Genomic DNA, 24,995 nt, shown 5'->3' with positions numbered 1-24,995 from the left:
TATAGCCTTGCAAGAGATCTCTAAAGATAAGAAATCATCACATTTGCAAGCCTGTCTAAACACAAATCCTACTAGGCATTAAAATCCAAGGATTGGGAATTCCCTGGAGCTCCAGTGGTTAGGATTCTGTGCCTCCACTTCAGGGGGCAAGGGTTCAATCCCTGGTTGGGGAACTAAGATCCCACCCATACAGCATAGTCCAAAAAAATAAAATAAATAAAATAAAATCCAAAGGATTAAAGAAAGGGATGAGGAAAAGCAGAAGGACAGATTGTATTTTACTTCTGTTCATCAAAGTTGTGATGGAGTATCCAGTAGAGGTGGGGTGGGAGTCTCTTATTAAGGCAAAGGTAACTTCAACTGAAGCTGAATGCTCCATCTCTACAAAAATAAACACTACTACTGCCCTTCTTATGACCAAGGTCAGGAAATACGTTTCCTTGGAAATCCACTGAGCTCATTTCACCCCAACACATTTATCTTCCACTGATTAACAGAGAACCACCAGCAGACTGTATTCTAGAAAGCTATCTGACAGCAACCTCTGTGGTCTCATGCCAGCCCCATGTGAGAAGATGACATCTCTCCTGATGTTTCATGATGTATCAACCCAGTACATCACACTGCATCAAGGAGTTCTTTTGTTTTTCTTTTAGTGGCCTCAAGCTAATAAATTAACCTAAAAATAATCTGGCAACTGACTTTGATAGGTAATTTTGTAAAAGGCTCTTCCTCTTGGAGGAAGTAAAGACTTAGAAGTCAAAATCTAAGAGATGACAAGGAAGGAAGGGAACTAACATAGATCGACTGCCCACTCTCCATCCAGCAATTATATACATGGTTTTATTTCACCCTTACAATAAACAGCAAGTGAACTGGAATTATTAAGAAAGTTTAGATCGCAATACTCACACCACTAAACACTACACCATGTTGTCTCATTAAGGGTGACTAGTGAACTAGTCAATGAAAAAAAAATACTGTGCATAGTAATTCACCAAACCTACTTCTATCTCAAGCTGATGCATTCAGATATTTCTGCTATAAGTATTGCTGGGCTCAAAGAAATATCTTGATTCAGGCAGATGGTGTATTATCTTGGAATTATCTGTCTGTCCACACAAGGAATCAACCAAGATGGTAGGATGTTGCCAAATTCTCACAATTCCCTTCTGGAAGGAATGAGTTCTGAGGCATTCCTTTGGATTCTCCAGATTTTGCACTAGAAGTCTCTTGGGTATATTTCAATTAGCAGAAAGACGGTACTATTGAAACACCATTTACACATCTGTTCCTCCACCAGACCCTGAGCAACTGCAAGGCACAAGCTGAGTCTGATATATATGGCTAGATTATTTATGTTGTTCAGTCACTAACTTTGAACTCTGACTCTTTGCAGAGTGTGGACTGCAGCACACCAGGCTTCCTTCTCCTTCATTACCTCTAAAATTTGCCTAAACTCATGTCTATAGAGTCAGTGATGCCATCCAACCATCATACCCTCTGTCATCCCCTTCTCCTGCTCTCAATCTTTCCCAGCATCAGGGTCTTTTCCAATGAGTCGGCTCTTCTACATCAGGTAGCCAGAGTATTGGAGCTTCAGCTTCAGCATCAGTCCTTTCAATGAATATTCAGGGTTGATTTCCTTTAGAATTGACTGGTTTGATCTCCCTGCAGCCCAAGGGACTCTGAAGAGTCTTCTCCAGCACCACAGTTCAAAAGTACAATTCTTTGGTATTCAGCCTTCTTTATGGTCTAACTCTCACATCCATACATGACTACCGGAAAAACCATAGCTTTGACTATCTGGACCTTTGTCAGCAAAGTGATGTCTCTGCTCTTTAATATGCTGTCTAGGTTTGTCATAGCTCTTCTTCCATATTGCTAGATGACTGGCATCAATTCTGCTACCAATGCCAGGAGGCACTCACTCAGAGTTTTCTGTCTATGACCCTGTACAGTGTGTTGGTGTGGCAGATTAAAGATGGGTGCAACTTCTTTGACACTCTTTCTATCAAGAGATGGGGTCTATTTCCTTTCCCTTTGAATTTCACCTGGGTTGTAGCACATTTGATCAATAGAATAAGGTGAAAGGGAAGTTCTGCTAGGTTTGAACCTTGTCTTTAAGTGGACCGGCAGCTTCTGCCTTGGACACTTGGGCCCCTGAGCCTCAGGTGAAAAATCCTGACTCTTCTTCTGGGAAGACCACATGGGTACATCCTGAAACTACTTAGAGAGGAGTAGGGGCTCAGTCATCCCATTCCAGCTCCAAGCTTAGAAGCAAATTCATCATAGATCGTCCAGTTCAGCCCAGCTCCCACCTGAGCACCATCAAGCGACCCAGGTCAGAGCCACATGGAGCAGAAGAACAGCCCAGTCAAGTCCTGTCCAAGTTTCTGACTCCTAAAAATCGATAAAAAATTGGTATCTGAGGCCATAAAATTTGGGGGAGTCAGTTAAACAGTGACTAACCGAAAAAGTTATAAAGGTACAAATCTTATTATCCTAGAGGTGATAAAGTTTGAAATGAGCAGTAAACAGAGCCACAGACAGAAAAAAGAAACTTATGATTACCGAAGGGAAAAGGGAGGGGGATAGGCGTAAATTAAGAGTTTGAGGATCTACTGTATACCACAGGGAAGTATACTCAATATTTTGTAATAATCTATAAGGGAAGAGAACTCGACAAAGAATATATATACATATATATGTGTGTGTATATATATATATATATATATATATATATATATATATAACTGAATCACTTTGCTATACCACGGAAACTAACACAACATTATAAATCAACTTGACTTCAATTTAAAAAAAAAAAAAGGGCAATAAGTGTGAAAAGGGTATAAGTTGGTGAGAGGAAGCTATAAATAGCTGGAAGGTCCAAGGTCTTTGGAGGTCATCATCCCTAAACACAAGTATTCCTTGGTGGTTTCCTGTGGCCACAAGGTCATAGATACCCTTAACTAACTTATTAATTTCTTGGTGACTCATTTCTTTGCTTGTAAATTTGAGGACTTAGCTTCCTCCATGGTGGCAGATTCACTTGCTCATGCTGGCGATATCCAAATTGAAGAAGATTCCTCTTTCCTACTTTTTCCCCTTCTCATAACTCTGGGCATGATTTTAATCATAAATACAAGTGTGATTTAATCAAATAAAGATGTATTCAATTTTCCAAAAAGGCTGAGCGCTCTACTAAATATTAGTAGGTTCAAAAACATTCCCAGAGCACTGGAGCTTTATCGGAACACATTTCAATAAAGGCTCCCTTTGGCATAGATCTCTAAAAATACAGTAAGGGTCACTGCTATTTGGAAAAAAAATTTCCGTTTTCCTCTTTCCCTTCATATCAGAAGGCTTTATCCCTTTCCTATTCCGTGTGATACTGCTGTCCATCTGGAGTCATAACATGATCACACCACTATATGCTCTTTGGAGTCCGTGAACATAACAGAAGTCAGGGGTAGGAGGAAGACAGGACGGTTTTATGTTACCACCATTCATCACGGCTCTGACAGACTATTCTGTAGAGAGGGGAAGGAGAGAGTCGCCTTGCCAAACTAAACATGATTTCCACAGAAGCTCGGGTGTCTTGACTCCCCCGGGCAGGGAGAAATCAACAGACGCAGAACCCCAGATGAAACTAACTCTGAGCTTGCTCCCAGAAATGCTATCTTAGGTCTTTCCCGCCTGGGATTCTGACTCTAGAAAGAGTAACCATCTACAATATGGGACAGAATGACCCCCAACCTTGGGATATGTTTTAAATCTGTGATGCCCATGGCAAATGACCGCATCTGAATCACAAGGAGAGCTCTTGGAAACCACATCTGTCCACAGGGAAATCTTTTCCTTTCCAGGGACAATCAGAATCTCCAGGAAAGAGGCCATGGGCAGGGCTTGTAGAAGCTCCCCCAGGGCTTTTATAGGTAGGGGAGTATCTCCTACACCCACATGTGAGCACACACCCACATACTCTTCCCCTGCTTAAAATCAATGTCCTGAATAATCTTAATAAATCATCCATACAACCATCTAAACACACTGAAAACCTCTTCCTAGTAATCCTATCTTTTTCCTCTAGGAAGTAGGCTGTCAGCTATGTGTTAAGTAATACAGTAATCAAAGGGCACCTAGAAATTTCAGAGGCTTTGTCCTTCTGAATAGTTGAGCTCTCCAAACAGCTAAAGATCTGTCCATTTAAGTCTTTTATTTTTCAAAAGAACCTTTAAGCAATTTTGGATATAAAACTCTCTAGCATTTTATGGCATGCATTCAAGTTATTACCTGAATATAATTTAGCCTCACCTACGTAATTCAAGGCTGTTATCATAAGTATCCATTTCTGTCCCCCGAAAGAAGGGAGTTTTATACCAGGGAGCTTTACCACTGAAGGCTGCAAAGACTTCCAAATGCGCTGAAGGCAAGTGGAAAGTTGGAGAAAAACAAGCCAAAATGGGATTTCCAATGAGGCCACAGCAGGTATCAGAAGGCAGGCAGGGTGCCACAGAGACAAAGACTGGGTTAACTACAAACAGGATAAGATTTAGGAAAATTATCCATAAGAGACATCGCATTCTGTGACTTGATCTGAAGTGGCATCACTGGGGTGCACTGGCAAACACCTCAAGTCTAAAGCTTCACCTCCTCCTGTCAGAGTGTCTTCCTCCAGAGCTCCTTCCTATCCAGTGTTTCAAATTTCTTAGTCCCAGAGAGGACCAACGGCTGCCTTTCCAGTGATTCAGCTGCATGTGTGCTGTGTCTTCTGTGAAGGTGTTCAGGGATCTCTCTGACTTACTTCTGGACCTTGGCTGTGTTTCAGGAGGTTAGATTGCAGCATAGCTGAGCTCCAGATAGATAAGGAGATGTTAGGCTTCCTTATTTTCCTTAAAAGTACCTCCTTCCCAGATTCCTGTGTTCAGTGACATTGAACAAACCCAAGGTCACAGTCTCCATTCAATGGGCTTCCATCTTGACCTGTATCTTTTCCAATTGTTGTTCAGTCGCTAAGTTGTCTCTTTGAGACCTCAGGGATTATAGCTTGCCAGACTCCTCTGTCTAGGCAAGAATACTAGAGTGGGTTGCTATTACCTTCTCCAAGGGATCTTCCCAACTCAGGGATTGAACCCATGTCTTCTGCTTGGCAGGCAGATTCTTTACTGCTGAGCCACCAGGGAAGCCCCATCTTTTCCAATTTGGGGACTTTAACTGGAACAGAGCTTGCTGCTCATGTCATGGGGCAGCCAGTGCTGCAGTAACCTCTGGGAATGTACACATCCCTTGAGGACTCATTAAAGTCCTCTAAATTCCAGCCTCCAAGTACAGATCCCCTCCTGGAGATGAGATGGCCTCTGTGAGGAAGACAAACCATCAGTATTCCACTATCAGAGGTCACACCTCAGGGCAAAAAGTCAGGAGCCAAAGAATAATAGTGATTTAGCAGCTTACGTTACAGGCAACAAAACCTAACAAACCTTGCCTTCAATTAACTGAAGTCACATGTCACATAATTAAAACAGGGCCAGAGAGCACAATCCATCTATACAGGGAGGCATGTAAGAGTGTCTTAATTGAAAAAAGAAGAAAAAGGAGGACAGGGAATCATGTTTTTAATTTTCAAATCATCTTATAGTATCTCTGACTAACTTTGATCAAGCTGCTTTTTCAGAGAACTCAGTCTTTGCTTTCCCTCCAAATATCACTCCACCCTCTGGCCGGCCTAGTTTCTCTTATTTTTCTTCTATTCTGGCTGATTTTGAGGCAAAGAGGTAGGAAAGGATTTGCTACAAACAGCAAATGTGGTGAGGAGTGAGCACTTGGGAGTCAGAGTTAGACTTGTATCCCAGCCCTGCCCCCTCCTAGCTCTGTGACTCTGGCCAAGGGACTTAATTTCTCTGTGACTCAGCACCTTCTTCTGTAAAAATAAGAAAGAATGCAGGAGTAGAAAGAATATTTTAAAAGGGTGAAGGTGGTCCAAAGGCACAAACTTCCAGTTATAAGATAAGTAAATTCTAGGGATGTAATATATGACATAGTGACCATAGCCAGCAATACTATACAGAATATTTGAAAGTTGCTACTAGAGTAAATTTTAGCAGTTCTCACCACAAAGAAAAACAGACGTATGAGTGTATGAAGCAATGGGTGTTAACTGAACTTACTGTGGTGATCATTTTGCAATATATACATATAGTAAATCCTTATATTGTACAGCTTGAACTAATACAATGTTATGTGGCTATTATATGTCAATAAATGGGGGAAAAAGATGCCTCATCATGCAAACTTCATAGCACAGCTGTAAGAACAGAGATAATATTAATAAAGGGCTTAGCAGAGGGTCTGGTACACAGAAAGGTGACTCTGTCTGATGCTTTTAGAACATGCCTTAAAATTCGAAGGTCTCCAAGGTAGGTACCTGAGGATCCATTATAATAAGTAAGAATCACTTTTCATGAACACACATGTAACTAGTATTTGAAAACTCTTAACAGCTTTAACTTCATTCTCTGAGATTTCATAACCAACATTTATTTGTATGATAATTTTTCCATTTTCCTAATAAATGCAAAGAAAAGTCTTCACCAAATGTCCAAACATTTACAATCCAGGACAATTACAGGTTTCCACCTACAGATGTCAATTCCTCTCATTCCCTCAGATATGCCCGCTTCTCAGTCATATTGTCTCACATGTTTCCTCCATAACATTAGGTTTCTTGGGTCAGTTCTTGATCTTGTTTATCTCCCTTTACATACCTTCCCTGGAGGGCAACCCTCTCCCTGAGTCTTTCCTCACCCCCTAGCACTGGGCACCATCTCTACAGTATCTTCTACAGGCCCCTTCAAAGGAGACCCTGTTTTTGCACAGGTGACTCCTTCTGTCAAGAATGACCATCCCTCATCCTGCTCTAACAGATGCTTCTTGAGGCCCCACACAAACATCAAGTCCATAGTGAAATCTTTCCAACTCTGCCCCCTACATATCGTGTTTATATGACACTATGACATATTCACTACGACCATGTCTGCCTGCCCTACTAGACTCAGGGCTTTTACAGCAGTGCTTTCATGTGCATCAGAGTCCCCTAAAGATCTTGGGTCATGCTGATGCCACATGAGTAATAAGCTGTTAAGAACATCTCTCACCTCTTAGTAACTTGGCATCATCATCATCATCACTACCATCATCACCATCATCATCACTGCCATCATCACCATCATCATCACTGCCATCATCACCACCACCATCATCATCATCATTCATCACCATCATCACCACCATTCATCACCATCATCATCATCACCATCACTCATAACCATCATCACCATCATCATCACTACCATCACCATCATCATCATCACCACCATCATCACCACCATCATCATCATCATTCATCACCATCATCACCACCATTCATCACCATCATCACCACCACCATCATCACCATCACTCATAACCATCATCACCATCATCACTACCATCACCATCATCATCACTGCCATCATCACCATCATCATCATCACCACCATCATCATCATCATCATTCATCACCATCATCACCACCACCACCATCATCACCATCATTCATAACCATCATCATCACCACCATTCATCACCATCATCACCACTACCATCATCACCATCATCATTATCACCATCATTCATCACCATCATCACCATCATCATCACTATCATCATCATCATCATCACTGCCATCATCACCATCATCATCACTGCTATCATCACCATCATCATCATCACCACCATCATCACCACCATCATCATCACCATCATCATCATCACCACCACCATCATCATCACCATCATCATTCATCACCATCATCACCATCATCATTCATCACCATCATCACCACCACCATCATCACCATCATCACCACCACCATTATCATCATCATCTTTTGACACTGCTGCCCAGCACCTGTACCCAGGGAGATGAGATGCCAGGGCTGCCGGAAATAATGGAGGGCAGAGGTGAACAGAGGATGTGCATTTGGTGGCGGATGGACTGGAAAGCCTGAGTAGAATCAGAAAGGAAGAGGAGGCTGGATGAGGTTAGTGAAGAGAAAGGAGGTAGCAAAGACAGGAAGAAAAGAGAGTAAAAGGGATGGAGAGGAGATAACAGGAAGGGAAGAAAAGGAGAAAAAGATGGCCATCAGATGAGAAAAGAAAGGTAGCTGACTTCTCTCCTTGGGGCGGGATTGGTCTTGCACCATCTGATTTTCCAGGGTAGGGGGTGAATTTCAGGACTGGAGCCTTCCAGAGGATGGTCATTCCAGCCATTTACGCTCAGAGCTTCCCCCCTTCACATTAAAGGTTCTGCTTTCCTGAGCAACTCAGGAATAAGCTATCACTGTGAGAGGAATAACAAATGAGGGCCTGTCCCATGATTGTGAGTGTAGAAAATGACGTATCAGCTCAGAAAAATTTCAGTCTGTAGTAAGTCCTTTACCCTAAGACTTAAAACTCATTGTCCATTCAAATAACCCAAACAAAATTACCTGATACAGCTCGATCCGTTGTTCAGGCACTCTGGCTTTTGGGTTCTGTAAACGAAAGACTCTGAACTCGGCCTTCACCAAATTGGAAGCATTCTTCTCCATCGAGGAGACGTCAAATCGGACAATTCTAAAGTACGGTCTGTAGAAAGTGGGCGGGATGGCATCTGTAAAAAGTTAGGGCAATCATTGAAAATGATAAAAATCCATTGTTCTCTCACAAACGACCCTGCAGCATGAGACAGCCTTAAGAAATCATACGGGAAATATCTATAGAATGATTTCGATTCCAATGGCCAATTTAATATCATTAACAATTGAACTAGGAAAAAAAAAATAAGCATGTGCATTTGGTTAGAGGAGTAGCCGATTAAAAGGGATTAACAAACCACTTCCAATTCTATTTGAGGGCACGAAGTTAACCCTCTTCTTTGAAAGTTGACGGAGTGGTGGAAAATCCTAAATGGTTATGAACTGGAACAAGTTCATGACAGTTGATGCCTGGAGAAAGCTGTCAGGCTTGCATACACTTTAATCAAATGTGCCAAGAAAATAGCTCCTAATGGCAAGCAGTTTGCCCATGTATTTTTTCCCTTGAAATTTTGGCACCCAAACACTCTACTCTCTCCAGGTTCATGGACTGCATCTTTTCTGGCTTCTATAATTTGGTCTTTGACACACATAGGACCAAATACACCCTCTAGTGAAGTTAGGGTAAGGACTGTTGAATGAAAATACACCCATGGTGGTGATACCAGGCCCAGTCTTAAAATTCTTTATTCGGCATAAAGGTTCACTGGTGGGAGGGAACCCTAGCGAATGAAGAGAAAGAATCAACCTCAATGCCTTCTGTTCTGAGCCATGAAAAACACAGATTTGCAGACAGCCCACAACAATTTCAAGTTCATGGGCTGCTATAATTTTGCTGTTATTTTGAGGTAACCTGTCTTTGCCTTTGGATATATAACTCAGGGTTAAAACAAAACCAAACCAAGTCTGAATTCTATCCCCATACTTCCTATACAACACCCATTTATTAAGTATCTACACTGGGCAGGCTAGCTGTTACAGGTATGTTTCTATAGTATAGGTAGAATAGGTATATTCCTACAATACTCTTTGAAAATCTCCTGCAAACTTACTTTCATTATTCTGGAATGTAGCATCCAACTCTGATGGTTCGATGTTGTTCTACCGCTCCTCAATTATGTCACGTCGTTACAACGTAATCATTCTCAGTTTTTATTGCCCCTTACAAATGTTTTCTTTTTTTTGGCGGGGGCGGGGTGGGGGGGAGCTTCCCTGGTGGCCCAGATGGTAAAGAATCTGCCTGCAATGGGGGAGACCCGGGTTCAATCCCTGGATCGGGAAGATCCCCTGGAGGAGGAAATGGCTACCCATTCCAGTATTCTTGCCTGGAGAATTCCATGGATAGAGGAGCCTGGAGGGCTACAGTCTACTTACAAATGTTTTTTATTATTTTGCTATTATGCTTGCTTATTTTGTTCTCCCAATGAAATTTTAAGAATCCTGAGGACTGACAGTATTTTTCATATATTTTTCTGCACCTACTAGAACAGAAGTCTGCACACATGAAGTTCAGCAAATATCCACTGTTTGCATAGTCGGTCATCAACAGTTTTGAAAGACTTAAGCATCTGGTTATTGGCAAGACTAGCTTCTTATTAAATAAATGTACCATCTTGCTGATCTTAAAATAGAAATAAATACCTTTCATGATTTCCTGGGAAATCCTTGCTCTGGGATGATTACACTGAAAAACCGAATGCTAGGAACACACCAGCATTTCATCATCTGAAGAGCTCTGCACTTTTTCCCCTCACAGAGGCTTTTCTCCATCCTTTCCCCATGTCCCATGACTCTCAAAAAGCAGCTCATGGGGAAGTGATACATTTAAAACCATGCTCTGCTTGATGACTGCTTCACAAAGGACTGTGTGGACTGAAACTTTGTAGATCCAAAGTCTCAGAAACAATCAAACAAACCTCATCTAAACCATTCAAGTTTCAGAGAAAAGAATGCATTTGCATAGACACAGGGCTGATGCACTGCATCACTACTCTGAAACATTTGCTGGACAGTTTCAGGAAGACAAACATTCACCCAGGCAGAAAGGTCATGGGAGCCCCCAGCACAACAGTTTGAAAAGATAGCTGTGCCGACATTACTTGTCCATGCCCCGTGTAAGATCATTTGTGAGTGAGATACTGAGATGAACCAAAATGTCATTCAGTTACCAGTGAGGGATCCTTCCTAGAATCTGCAGTGATGTTGGCCACAGCCCCCAAATCCAAATTTGCTATAGTTTGGATTTACATTGCTGTAGCATCTGCCTTTGGCAAAAAAGCAATGCCTACTGACATTTTTGGTTGTTTTAAGATTGAAATGTGAAGTGCAGCAGATAGTACCATTAAAAATCCAACCACCTGTGTAAAAAAAAAAAAATGAAGAAATCAACCTTTCTGCTGGAACATGACCAGCCCAGGATGGGACCGGCCCAGAACAGGCTGGTCCCATCCTGACAGCTCAGCTGAAAATAGGCTGGGAATCCAGGCAGAGAGGCCTGGAAGGATGGCTTCACACACTCTCCAGGTTGGCCAGAACCTTCCGCAGGCCTAGTTTCTCCATTTATCTTCTCATGGCCTCCCCATCAGAGAGCAGAAGCTTCAAACATGCTTGGAAAGAGCATCCTGAAAGGGCAAGGCTGCTTCAGTGGGTTTCCTGTCATTAGAAAGAGTAAACAATCTTGCTGGTTTCCCCCTTCCTTTCAGTGGAAACCACCCCCCCCACCCCGGGGGCCTACGCTACTTCCACAGACATGCAGCGTTCACACCCGGCCGCCCCAATCTTATCCTTCCATCAAGTTTGTAAATAAGCGCTCTTGAGATTTATTTTTATTCTCTTTTGTGTTTATTAAACTTTGAACATTTTTTTTTCCCTTTCTGGTCATCTGCCCGTACACACACTTGCTTTTTACGGCCGCTTCAGACAAGGAGGTCAATTTTGTTTCTCCTTTTTCTAAGCAAATCATCCAATGGTCCGGTCCTAGGCTTTCGAGCTTTGAAGGGGTGTTTGCAAATATTTATGGGCGTCGCTGGAGAGTTAAGTACGTTGTTCTCTTCTATAAGCTGGCAGTCAGCCCTCCTCCCCTCTGGCCATGATAACCGTGTTAGCTATTTTGACTGCCTGATAATACAAATCCACATATCTGGTGCTCGTTTTATAAGTCGAAGCTGTTCACGGAGGAGGTGAAATGACAGTTGGGCACCCCTTCCCTCCCCGCCAGTGCCTGGGCTTTGGACTCATGACTCCGCGAAGGGACCAAGCCAGCAGGACACAGCAGCCTTTCCCAAACCCCTGCTGCAGCATCCAAGAGCAGGAGCTCATTGGATAAAGACTGGTAACTTCAAGAACTGACTACCACTTCTAAGGGTCGGTCCCAGCTGTCCCCAGCTGTCCTCTGCTATGGGTGACCAGCCCATAGCCTGGCTAAGGTACTTGAGCAACTTCCCAAATACGTCTGCACTGGAGGAAAAACTAAAAGTCACAGCGAATTGCTTAGACCCAGCTCATGATCCTGACCTTACCTCATAGAAGCTCTCAGAGGCAATGTACAGAGAGCTGAACATAGCTCCTCTATACCTAGCCTGGTGCTGGGGCTCCTTTCCCATGCTCGTATTTAATGGCTTGATCCACCCATCTGGCCTGGGAGGGATGCAGCTTTTTTCTCCACCTTCTGCAAGGACTTGTGTCCCCCTTTGGAATGGGAGCTCTCTCTAAAGGCCTCTGGTATTTCAACTCAGCTTCTACCCCATTGCGAGGTATTCAGTGACTTGGGTTTGACCTTTGCCAACTTGCCCTCGCATATCCTAGTTGGCACTCTCCTCTAGATGTCTGACCCACTTTTTTTTGGTTCTGTCAAATGCACTTTCTGCCAACTCTGTGGATTTCAGACCACCAAACTGGTTCTGCTCCCCTACCGTACCTCCCCTCCCTCCTCACCCCTCGCCATCCCATGCGCCTTCCTGTCTTTAAAAGGCTTGCACATAGGAGATTCCAGAATGTCACCCAATGAATGGTGTTCCCCTCACCTCAAATCCCTGCTAAATCCCGCTTAGGGGAATAGACAGAGGGGAAAAAAAAGGAGGAAGTCTAACTACTGATTCCTAAAGTCTAGCACCTTAGAAATAAAGCACACAATAAATGTAACGAGTTTGAATAAACCTCAAACCATCCCTGCTCTCCCCACCCTCCAGCCCTTGGAAGAACTGTCTTCCACGAAATCAGTCCCTGGTGCCAAAAAGGCTGGGGACCACTGGTGTACAGAATGCCCAGTGGTAGCGTCTGATCACAAGCTACTTTCATGCATTCTAGGTTGACTTGTCATCGGTTCCAAATAACTAATCAACTCATTGTAAATTGTCTCCTCCCCATGTTAGCACTTCGTGGTCAGCAATCTTCACTTAAGAGTCCTTCGGTTTCCCGTGACCCAGGGATGGCTTCATGGGCATGTGGTCATGGCAGTTGTACCAGTTCCCAAGCTCAGAAAAGGCTTACAGTGGAATCTGATAGTCTGTGGTTGCCATCTTGAACCCCTGATCATTTCACCTTTGAATTCAGGCTTCGAATGTGACATCTACTGGGACAACGGGGCTGGAGTAGGGCCATGGAGCCTTACTCCTGAGCTCTGCCACCCTTCCATACTCCTAGCATCCCAAGAATTGGTGCTGGGCCCGCTGTCCCCTGCCCCTCAGAAAGCCGATGTCAGGCACCCATACCCGAAGCATCTCAGATAGGGCATGGGGGCAGCTGTGTCACCCAAGGCTGGCAATGCAACAGCACAATCAGACACAACTCAGTAGCAGCAGGGACCGAGTCCTGCCACAGTCCCATATAATTACAGGATCTGTATGCAGGGGGTCCTTTAAGGCCACCTGAATTTTAACCCCAAATCAAAAAAGTCTTATCTATGTGGCAACAGAGACAGCATTTAGCTTTTCAGAGCCTATTTCTTCATCTATATAACAAGGTAAATAATCCCCTATTTCATATGTACTGACTCAGGTTGTCAGGATCACACAAATGAGCAGAAGGAACATTCGAGAACTGGGTTTAGAACAAATTTCCTCTCAAAAAAGGTCCCTTCCTATCCCCTTTTCCATCCTGCAACAAAGGGGCTAAGTGATCCTTGGACCTTCCTTAAATGTCCCACAGAGAGAGAAAACTTACCACCTAACTGAATTAGAGGAAAAGGAGAAAAGTGTCCTGGGGCAGTTTATCAAGGACTCTGGGTTTTCAGTTCCTGCCCACTGCAGAGAGGAATGACAGTCACCACTATACTCACAGGCTCCCCACCACCAGACTTTAATATTTACCTGTAGTGCTCAACCCTGACCATCAGAAAGGATGACAAGAGAATTCTATCCTCCCACCAAACACCCTCTGCATCAAACAACTCCACCTCCCGTGACGATGCTCAGATTAGAACTGTTTAACAAATAAGTTAGTGAAAAACACAAACCAAAGAAAGGTCTTACAATGTCACCAGTATGTGAGGAGCTCTGGCAGAAAGAGGAGATTTGGAGCCTGAAAGAAATACCCAAGGACATCCAGAGTTCAGCCTTTAGGGGGGCAATGCTTCAATCATCTCTATCTGTTGTCTATTGCCCATTGAGCTGCTTACACCACAGAACTAGTGGGAGAAAAGTGTGTGACAGACATTGGAATTGTGGGTCAAGTATCCCTGAGTATTTATTGCATTTATTAAAGCAGTGGTTCTGGAAGTGTGGTATTGGACCAGAGCATCTGCCTCACCTGGAAACCTGGGATAAGTGCAAATTATCCAAGAAAGCCTGATGCACCATCAAAGTTTAAGAACCACTGTGCTAAAAGGTACTAGCTGGAGAGGCCAGTGCTATTTAACAAAGCAAGCAGATTAGCAGAGGCAAAGAAAAAGAAAGAGACCTTAATTTCTAACAACTGCTCTCTTGAAGCTGGCACTCACAGAACCCCCAAGGGAAACTGGCACTGGTCTCAATGTCCGTGGGGGATTTCTAGGATAAGTCAGAGGGCAGTAGTTCACACTGAAAGGTAAAAGACAGGCATCATACTCAGTCGCTTCAGCCATGTCTGACTCTTTGCAACTCCATGGACTGTATAGCCTGCCAGGCTCCTCTGTCCATGGGATTTTCCAGGCAAGAACACTGGAGTGGATTGCCATTTCCTTCTCCAGGGGATCTTCCTGACACAGGGATTGAGCTCACATCTTTTATGTCTCCTGCACTGGCAGGCAGGTTCTTTACCACTAGTGCCACCCATGAAATTAAAAGACACTTGCTCTTTGGAAGAAAGTTACGACAAACCTAGATAGCATATTAAAAAACAAGACATCACTTTGCTGACAAAAGTCCCTATAGTCAAAACTATGGTTTTTCCAGTAGTCATGTATGGATATGAGAGTTGGACCATAAAGAAGGCTGAGAGCCAAAGAACTGATGCTGTGGTGTTGGAGAAGACTTAGACTGGGGCCTCTATCCCAGGTAAAGGAAATCAACCCTGAATATTCACTGGAAGGACTGATACTGAAGCTGAAGCTCCAGTAATTTGGCCACCTGACGAGAAGAGCCAACTCATTGGGAAAGACCCTGATACTGCGAAAGTTTCAAGGCAAAAGGAGGAGCAGCAGCAGAGGATGAGATGGTTGGATGGCGTCACCGACTCAGTGGACATGAATCTGAGCAAGCTCCAGGAGACAGCGGAGGACAGAGGAACCTGGCATGCTGCAATCCACGGGGTCACAAAGAGTCAGACACGACTTAGCGACTGAACAACAACATGGGAATCAAGGATTGTTAGAGGCCCAGAGGTTCTGTTTGTCTTACTCCCCAAAGCACTCACTAGTTACCTGAATTTCATTTTATGTTTTATTAATTTTTATTGGGATATAATTGCTTAACAATGCTGTGTTCGTTTCTGCTGTACAGCCAAGTGAATCAGGTGTACATATACATGTATCTCCTCTTTTTTGGATTTCCTTCCCGTTTCGGTCACCCCAGATCATTTAAGTAGAGTTTCCTGTGCAATACAGCAGGTTCTCATTAGTTATCTATTTAATATATGGTATCAAAGGTGTACCTTACTGAATTTTAAATACAAGCTAGATTCCTTTGTAGGGGAGAAGTTGTAAGAGGCTTACAGAGCATCCTAGGGCCCTGTTGTTTAGTGTGGATGTACAGATCCTATTCTATAGCAGGGTTTCTCATGAGTGGGCAGGGGGTAATGCTCAATGCTCTGCGTTTTAACAAACTCCTATGCAATTCTTATGTACCCTAAAGTTTGAGGACCATGAAACAAACCATGGGCTTCCCAGTTGGTGCTAATGGTAAAGAACTCATCTGCCAATGCAGAAGATGGTATAAGAGACTCAGGTTTGATCCCTGGGTCAGGAAGATCCCCTGGATGTGGAAATGACAATCCGCTCTTGTATTCTTGCCTGGGAAATTCCATGGACAGAGGAGCCCGGCAGGCTACAGTCCATGGGTTGTAAAGAGTCAGATACAACTTAGTGACTATGCACACATGCGTGAACGCCCTAGACTACAATTTATGAGTTCATTATAGACTATAATCAACTTGGCTAGGCTTCCCCTCCCTTCAATCTCATGAACTAGTTAGGGATGAATAAAATACGCCCATTTCCCCATTCCCCTGAAAAGAACAGTCTCAACTCAGCCTCAGAATTTTATTTTACAACCCTCTCCCATTTTCTAATAGCTTCACATGCTTCATTTCTGCTAAGGAGGTGTTTCCATCCCCATTTCACAGATAAAGAAATCAAAAGCAAGGAGAGTGAAATAACTTCTGGCTAAGGTCAAGGTAAGGCTGGCCTGTCAATCAAAAGCTCTGGCTTTTCACCACAATATCTTGCCTTCTGCACAAAGGAGTCCCATGAGTCAAAGACATGAATCCAACCCCAGGCAGAAATACCAAAACTCACTGGAGTATTGTAGCAAAAACAGGCACAAGGAAGCAACTCCTGTACAACTGTTTGACTTATTAAAAGCTCCAGAAACTTGAATGCAAAGCCTAGTATCTTCATTGATGGTCCTTAGAAGAATGGCCCTGATACAGCGATCTGTGGTATGCTCAGTGCAAAAGTTCCCCCATAAAAGACACAGTGCTAAGGTCAGGATGGCCCACGATCTTTTGCACCCCCATAAAGATATGCATGATGCCTCGAGCCTGGGAAGCATCCACTGGTTCCCATCCCCAGGCTCCTCAAGTAAACAGATCAAACTTCTCATCCCTCTTTCCAGAAATAACGATACGTTCCCTGAAGCTCTGCAGTCATCTGCATGGACTTTCAACAGCGCTTGATGAGGACTCCTTGTTCCTGATGTCCCCAGTTTTGAGAGAAGTAGTCTGGGGTTCCTTAGACATCCTCTGGGGTGCAGCAAGACAAGCAACCCGCCACAGGGCCAGAAGGCAAGAATGAGCTGCTGTTTGTGTGCACACAGACACGGCCAGCAAGAAACCAAGACAATTGTGTTCGGGGGTTTTCTCCAATTTGTCTTGGCACATGGGAGATGTATTTGATTTCACTACCACAGCCCAAGCACTGCTGACACTCAAGTCACAGCAATTTAATACAAAATGACTGAGGAATAAACAGCCCATCACCAGCGGTTGCTGATTTTCTCCCTGGCCATCTCTCCTATTAAGTGTAACCCAGCCCTGGAGCACTTTTGATGGAAACTGGGTGTCTTGGAGAGGCAGATGGTGTCAGACCTGTCATGCTGCTGGAAGTCTGGAGTCTAACTGTATCAGCATCAGTGTATGTGACTTGGCCCTCATCTAGCTACTATTTGAGACTATGCACACTGTCAGCAGAACTGTTTGGGCCCCTTCTTACACAGGGCCAAAAAAAGAAAGAAAGTAAAAATCACAATGATGCCAGCCCAGGGTGGTTGGTTTTACTGAACTATGACAGGGTTCCTAGCTTCGACTCCAAAGTTTCCATCACCTTCATAAAACTCCACTTACATGGAGACACCTATTCCATTTTGATTTCTCTACGTTTCTCATCGTGCTCAGGATTGTGTATGGAGAGGGCACCTGGATCCACTTGTGCAGGCAGGTGGACCAAGAACGGGACACACTCCTTAGGGATGACGTCACGGTGGGAGGCTCTCCTCCTGGTTGGACTAAGTGATCAGAGTCACTCTTCTCTGCCATTGTCTCATCTTTAAATTCATAAAACTCTTTTTTTTTTCTTTCTCCCTCCTTGTCTTCTCTCCTTCCATTGCTCCACTTTTTCTCTCTCTTCTTATTTCTCTTCAATCTGTGCTTTTTTTTTTCCTCTAAAAAATGGAGGGCAAAGCAGTCATGACTCGATGGACATGAGTTCCAGCAAGCTTCAGGAGATGGTGATGGACAGAGAAGCCTGGTGTACTACAGTCCATGGGGTTGCAAAGAGTCGGACACGACTGAGCAACTGAACTGAACCAAATGGCCTTTAAAGAGGCCAATGACCTCAAGACATAGCTAGCCACACAGCCATTCCAGAACCCAGCAATGGCCACAACATGGTTAACAAAAAGAAGGCAATTGGCAGCCAGTGGCTAAGACCCTCTGCACTCCCAAATGCAGGGGACCCAGGTCCAATCCCTGATCCGGGAATTAGATCCCACATGCCACACCTAAAGATCCTGCATGCTGCAACGAAAATCAAAGGTCACACGTGCCACAACTAAAGCCTGGCGCAGCCAAATAAATAAATAAATATTTTTTTAAATTTTGTAAAAAAATAAGAATTGATTCCACTAACAAAGTAAACTTGGAAATGTAGGATCTCACCCTTAATCTCTTCATGGATGAGAGGCACCTTTTATTTTTAAGCTTCTTTTGCAGATTGAGAAATGAGTAAAATCTTGCCAGAATTACACAAAACATTGGCAAAATAAAGACGAAAATGTACCCTGTTGGACATTCTGGCTCATCCCTGTAGAGAGCTTTCCTAACCCAGAACAAACAGACATTCCCCTTTTCAGAAACTCTGCACTTTCCCTGGAGCTCTGTGATGATTGGTGTGGACTGTTTGACATGCTTAATGGGTGTAGTGGCTCTTATTAGCTTGCAAATCTTTCTCTAATCTTCCTAAAATTATAGTGGTGATGCATATAATGGTCATTGCGTGTCTTGTACTGGGAGCTCGTGTCTCTGTGTTGTCTGTAAGCCTCTTGCTTGTGGCCTGACTTCTTTGTCAGGCAATCACCTAATTACTTGGAGACACTGTGCTGGTTTGCTGCTCTGCCCTGGAGCTAAGCTAATAAGCACACCCTGCTAGGATTGCAAGCTATTTACCAACTTCACCAAGTGGGACAGGCTATGATTGCTGATGTATTAAATTCATGACTTGGGAGTGAGGACATGTGAAGAGGAAGAGATGGTCTGGATTATCTCATTTGAAAAGGAAAGAAAATACAGCTAACGTTGATTCTCCCTGAAACTTCATTGCACTTAGAAATGAGAACACATAAAGGGCTTGCCTGGCATCTATTATGTGCTCTCTCCATGTTCCTGGGATCTAATTCCCTCTTGCTGCAGTGTCTTGTTCGAGACAAGACAGTATCTTCTAGAACTCTTTCAGTGACAGAGACCTCAAAGCTCAGGCAGATGACCTGCTGCAGTCTGACAGCTCCCGCTGTACAAAGAGTTCTTCCCTATGCTGGACTGAGATCTGCTTACCTCCAAGGTCTGTCTACTGGGGCTGGTGCTGCCGCAAAAGATGATTCACTTCCTTTTCCACTTGACCCTACTCAGAAATTGTGAGGCCAGATTTCATGTCTCCTTGCCCCCATGTCTGTTCTTTTCTAAGCAAACATTCCTATTTCTTTTTATTATGACAGCCTTTTACCTCCATGGATGGTCTCCTCTCTGCTCCAATTTTAAAACTGGACCCTTAAACATAATTCTCAAGTCAGAATAGAGTAGAATTATCACCTTCCTTATGGTAGAACTTATGCTTTTATTAATGCATCCCAACAGTGAATCATTCTCATTTTCTCTCTCTTTTAACCTTTCTACTCATTTTTTCCTATGTGTTTTGAGTGCATAATAAATTAGAAGTCTTCAGTCTTTTCCACACAACCTCTATTTTACAGATGTCATTATCTTATGTTTCATACCCTGAGGCTTTTTTGTGTGCAAATTGTACAGTATGCCCCTATTCAATATGTATTTATTTGATTTAACTACTCATTTCAAACATGTTCAGATGGATGTGAAATCTGATTTGGTGAACCTGTGTATTCATTTTGCAGAGGACAGAGTCTTAAAATCAGAACTATTCTGCTAAATGCCAGTCTTGAATCTTGACTAGAAAGATGGTAGGGAGTAAGAATTGCTTGAAAGGAATTTTTAGTTATCAGATATCTTTATTAGCATTTCAGTAGATGGTCATTCAGTACCTTACAAAGAATACCAGAGTTTCAAAAGATGGAGCTTTCTCAGGGTTGGTAGATGTATTCACTAAGGGCGTGGACTCTTCCCCCATCCTGTTTGTACTGGCAACACAGCTATGGGCAATTAAGATATGGGAACATACAGGAATTATAGGAATCCAGATGAACTGTGGCATGACCGAGTTCTGGAATGGAGCCGCAGGTGTTATGCTTGTTTAAAGAATTCTTATGCATTTGGGTGCTAAGCAGCTTTCGTTCAAGGTCGAGCCACCATTTGCAAGAAGAGAAAACACAGCTTTTAAAGTGAGAATCTCCAAGGCAGAACTAGACCACAGCTAAGTACCTTGAAATGTTTGAGTGTCTTATTTTTATTTAATTATCTGACAGCAAGCCCTGCCATCTAGCTTCAATCTCATGACTTTGGTGTATAGAGGTATAACATGTACACAGTTTCATACGCTCGAAGGGACACTGGGAAAGAAAACTGGTTACACAGTAGTAGGCAGGACCTCCACAGAGTGAATCCAATTGGTCCCAAGTCACTTTACACCCCAGCAAAGGAAAAGGGCACTGCCATTTTGAAAATGGAAAGAGAATTCTTAAGGAAAAAAAAAAAAAGTTTCTTCTCTTTGGGGAAGCTTTAGCTCTGTCTTACAGCTCTATTATCTTTCTAAGCCTTCAGAAGCCTTAGTGGTGGACTTCTTGATGGTCCAGTGGCTAAGAATCCACCTGCCAATGCAGGCACTCGGGTTTGACCCCTGATCCAGGAAGATTCCATGTGCCACAGGGCAACTAAGCCCGAGCATCACAACTGCTGAAGCTGGTTCACCCTAGAGCCCATGCTCCACGACAAGAGAAGCTCTTGCACATGACTAGAGAGTAGCCCCTGCTCGCTGCAACTAGAGAAAGCCCACACATAGCAGCAAAGACCCAGGGCAGCCAGAAACAAATAAACAGTATTTAAAAATAATAAACTTATAAAAAGGAAAGACAAAGTCTTGGTGGTAGGGGTCAAAACTCAGGCACTTTCTGAAGCTCTCCCCACTCTCTTTTCTCAAAGGTGGATGTGTAGATGGCACAGACCAACACCTTTATTTAGTTCTAAGCCAAGGGCTGGCCTACACATCTTAAAAAAGCATTTACCAACTATCCTTTAAAGAAGAGCTTGTTGAGTAAGCTTCAAAAGCTTTTTGAAAGTCACTCAGTCGTGTCTAGCTATTTGTGACTCCATGGACAGCAACCCAGCAGGCTCCTCTGTCCATGGAATTCTCCAGGCAAGAATACTGGAGTGGGTTGCCATTCCCTTCTCCAGGGGATTTTCCTGACCCAGGAATTGAACCTGGATCTCTATCATCACAGGCAGACTCTTTACCACCTGAGCCACCAGGGAAGCCCCTTTGAATAAGCCAGTGCTTCTTAAATATGTTAGAGTGGAAGCAAATAGAACTCCCAGGGCACCATAGTGATGTACACACACATGCATAACCAGAATAAAGTAAGCAGCAAACTCAGGGAGAGAGATGGAACCTTTCCATAACATCAGCATGGGGTTTACATATGGCAACCCACTCCAGTATTCTTTCCTGGAGAATCCCATGGACAGAGGAGCCTGGTAGGCTACAGTCCACGGGGTCACAAAGAATCGGACACGACTGAGCGACTTCACTTTTCACTTTTCACTCAAGGATGCCCTAAAATCAAGGGAATAATTTTTACCAGGTTGGGGTGTGTCTATTATGTCCCTGACCATATTCCATTTCTTGTCATATTCCATTGGCTTCATTAGACTATTCTTAAAGCCTAGACAACATATAAGAAAGATTTCTACATGTCAGAAAACTGAGAAAATAGCCAGTTTCATAATCTCACTGGAATAAATTACTTGGGCTTTTTTCTGTACACAGACAGGAAGATCACCAGTAAAGAACGCACACAATGCACAACAGAGCATGTGACAGTGTCCTGAGGGCAACTGCTGCCAGAAGAGGTCTAACCCTAGCACTTCACAATTCCTTTCAAGGACTCTTAGACACCCCAGGAATTCTCCTCGGGGAAAGCAGTCATGTTGCTGCTTGACTATAGCACTCGACTGGAGACCCCGAGGGTCAGGAAGAGGTCTGCACACATCTATTTCACCTATAGGAGAGCTCCTTTTTAGAGCTTTGTGACAAGCTGCCCCTTGGACTGACATCGGGAGGTCGGGCCCTCGAAACATTGCCTCTATATTGGAGGGACGAGCCTTCGTAAGTCTCATGAGTACAGGGACTGAAACCTCTCCCTCCCCAACGCCTCCCGGTACATAATAAGTGCTCAATAAATATCACCATGGAGATGAATCCTTTTCTCAATGATGACGACCAGCGTAAACCACAAGCTCTAACGTCTTCCTAGGATTTTATGCCCTACAATGTACTTTCACATACATTATGAGCCTGATAACTCCATAAACTAGGTAGTGTTATCTCTATTCTACTGTTGAGGAAACCATAGTTTAGAGGCCAGACAGTCTCATTTAAATAAGTCTGGGGACCCTTGGTGCTAACCTCTGACACCAGGCTCAGGACCCGCCCCCTCCTGTAAGATATAAATCAGTTTACGGAGCCGCACAACCTCTTAGACAATGCATTCTTGAGTGAAGGCTGGGGAGACCAGTTCTGAGGCCTTCATGGTATTCCACCTTGAAGAGATATGGAAACATTAGAATAAACACACCATCTCTTCCACCGGCTCTGATCCTCTCTGGTAAGAACGGTTTTCATTGTTATTGTGAAGGGCTGCTCTGGTGCCAAGGGTACTACGTGTCCAGCAGCCTGAGAGGGGCAGTGCTTAGAAGGGACCAAGACGGAGAACGGGACTTATGCTCAGGCAGCTACCTCGGGGATCATGACGTACAGTGAGTGACCTTCCCTGGAACTAGCACTTTGAGAATGATACTAAAATTCCAGAGGGAAGAAGGGAGCAGTTTCCCTCATGTTTCAGCGGGGGATTAAGATGTCTTTGGGACATCTCTGTCTTCCACAGTGGATGAGGGAGAGACAGGACCACAGGCAACTGCGTGTGTGCATGTGTGCTAAGTCGCTTCAGTCCTGTCAGACTCTGTGCAACCCCATGGACTGCAGCCTGCCAGAGTCCTCTGTCCATGGGATTCTCCAGGCAAGAATACTGGAGTGGGTTACCATTTCCTCCTCCAGGGGGTCTTCCTGACCCAGGGATCAAACTTGCATCTTCTATGTCTCTTGCATGGGCAGGTCGGTTATTTACCACTAGGGCCACCTGAAGCAGTGGGCATAAGACTCAGAGGGACTTCCTGTAGGTCCAGTGATTGGGACTCTGTGTTCCCACCACAGGAGGGGGCATGGTTTTATCCCTCATCAGGGAACTAAGGCCCCATAAGCCATATGGCACAGCAAAAAATAAAAATTAAAAAAGCAATATTAAAAAATGAATGAAAGACTCAGTGATGCTTTTTGGCCATCAGCCACTATGACAAAATCACTTTTTGGTGTATAAAGTAATTCCACAATTACTCAGACTTTTGCTGCATTTGTAAAATTTTTTCTCTGAATATAGGGGATCAGCTGACCTCTCTTCCCTCAGGATGGCCTCACGTAAGTCATTCTGCCTTGAACAGGCAATCAGTGCAGCCCAAACACAGACAGACTTATACAAAGACCAGCTAATTGCTTTCTTGAAATCAATTTATCATATATTAATTACTCCTTGTTCATTGCAGGAAGGAAGCTAGGGAGCTCTCAGAGGTAAATATGCCTTCTCTATCTCTTTACTAGGGGCTTACCAGGTGGCACTAGTGGTAAAGAACCCATCTGCCAATGCAGAAGAGGCAAGAGGCTCAGGTTCGATCCCTGAGTTGGGAAGATCCCCTGGAGGAGGGCATGGCAACCCACTCCAGTATTCTTGCCTGGAGAATCCCATGGACAAATGAGCCTGGCGGGCTATAGTCCATGGTATGGCAACACGACTGAGTGACTGAGCATAGCTCTACTATAATTGCACATGTGTCTAATAAGCTCAGGCTCATGAGTCTAACCAGAGCTTCTAATCTCACATAGGACAGACACATCTTGCTCTTGGTGGGCCTTCTAAGCTACGCTGTCCTCCATAAAGGATAACCCTGATGGAAGGAATGCTGCAGTACGCATAATGGGTGCACAGACAGACACACGAACTTCATGGCAACATAAACTATGCCTCAGAAGAATCCTAGAATCCCAAAAGCGTCTTATGAGCCTGATATATGGAGAGACAGTCAGCATGGACTCAGTCGTATTTGCCCAGACTGCCATCTGACCAGCTTTCCTCCCAAGTCTAGCGTGAGTGAAGGGAAGTGCAATGCACAAGCAGCGCAGGCCTTGGACAGTGGCTATTCGAACCGCAGAGCAATTTACAGCGCAATGTGGGCGGGGCTCTGAAGATGTCAGCCTGAAGAGGACGCGGCAGTGTGACCTCTAGGAAGATCTCTTTAGGGATCTTCCTGCTGCTGCTGCTAAGTCGCTTCAGTCATGTCCGACTCTGTGCAACCCCATAGACGGCAGCCCACCAGGCTCCCCCGTCCCTGGGATTCTCCAGGCAAGAGCACTGGAGTGGGTTGCCATTTCCTTCTCCAATGCATGAAAGTGAAAAGTGAAAGTGAAGTCGCTCAGTCGTGTCTGACTCTTAGCGACCCCATGGACTGCAGCCCACCAGGCTCCTCCATCCATGGGATTTTCCAGGCCAGAGTACTAGAGTGGGGTGCCATTGCCTGGGCTCAGTTCCCTGGTATCTACAAGAACACTGGGCTGGGACTAGGCTCTAAGGCTGGGAGAGTCACTCCCTACCCATAAGGTCACGGGGATTGGCTGGCCTTTTCTAGCTTGTCAAGACACCGTGGTACAAGGAAAACCCACTTTTCTTCTCAGCCATCCTTTTCTCTCTCTTAACCCCTACCCAGTGAAAAGCCCTGACAATTTTCAAATGAAGAGAC

The 24,995-nt window shown here is 44.1% G+C and overlaps 1 protein-coding gene across 6 annotated transcripts in view; it reads right to left on the bottom strand.

Moving 5' to 3' along the window:
• TGFB2 (transforming growth factor beta 2) overlaps positions 1-24,995 on the bottom strand; it is a 94,436-nt gene that overhangs the window by 28,492 nt on the left and 40,949 nt on the right. For all 6 annotated transcript variants that reach the window (XM_005216784.5, XM_005216785.5, XM_024976323.2 and 3 more), the window contains one exon: positions 8,535-8,698. In XM_005216784.5, coding sequence (XP_005216841.1) covers positions 8,535-8,698 — 164 coding nt within the window. The remainder of the gene's footprint in view (positions 1-8,534; positions 8,699-24,995) is intronic.

This window comes from Bos taurus, chromosome 16 (assembly GCF_002263795.3).
Source record: "Bos taurus isolate L1 Dominette 01449 registration number 42190680 breed Hereford chromosome 16, ARS-UCD2.0, whole genome shotgun sequence".
In the NCBI taxonomy this organism is placed as follows: Eukaryota; Metazoa; Chordata; class Mammalia; order Artiodactyla; family Bovidae; genus Bos; species Bos taurus.
Note: the sequence above shows the minus strand (reverse complement) of the source record. Positions and strands in the feature narration are given on the sequence as shown.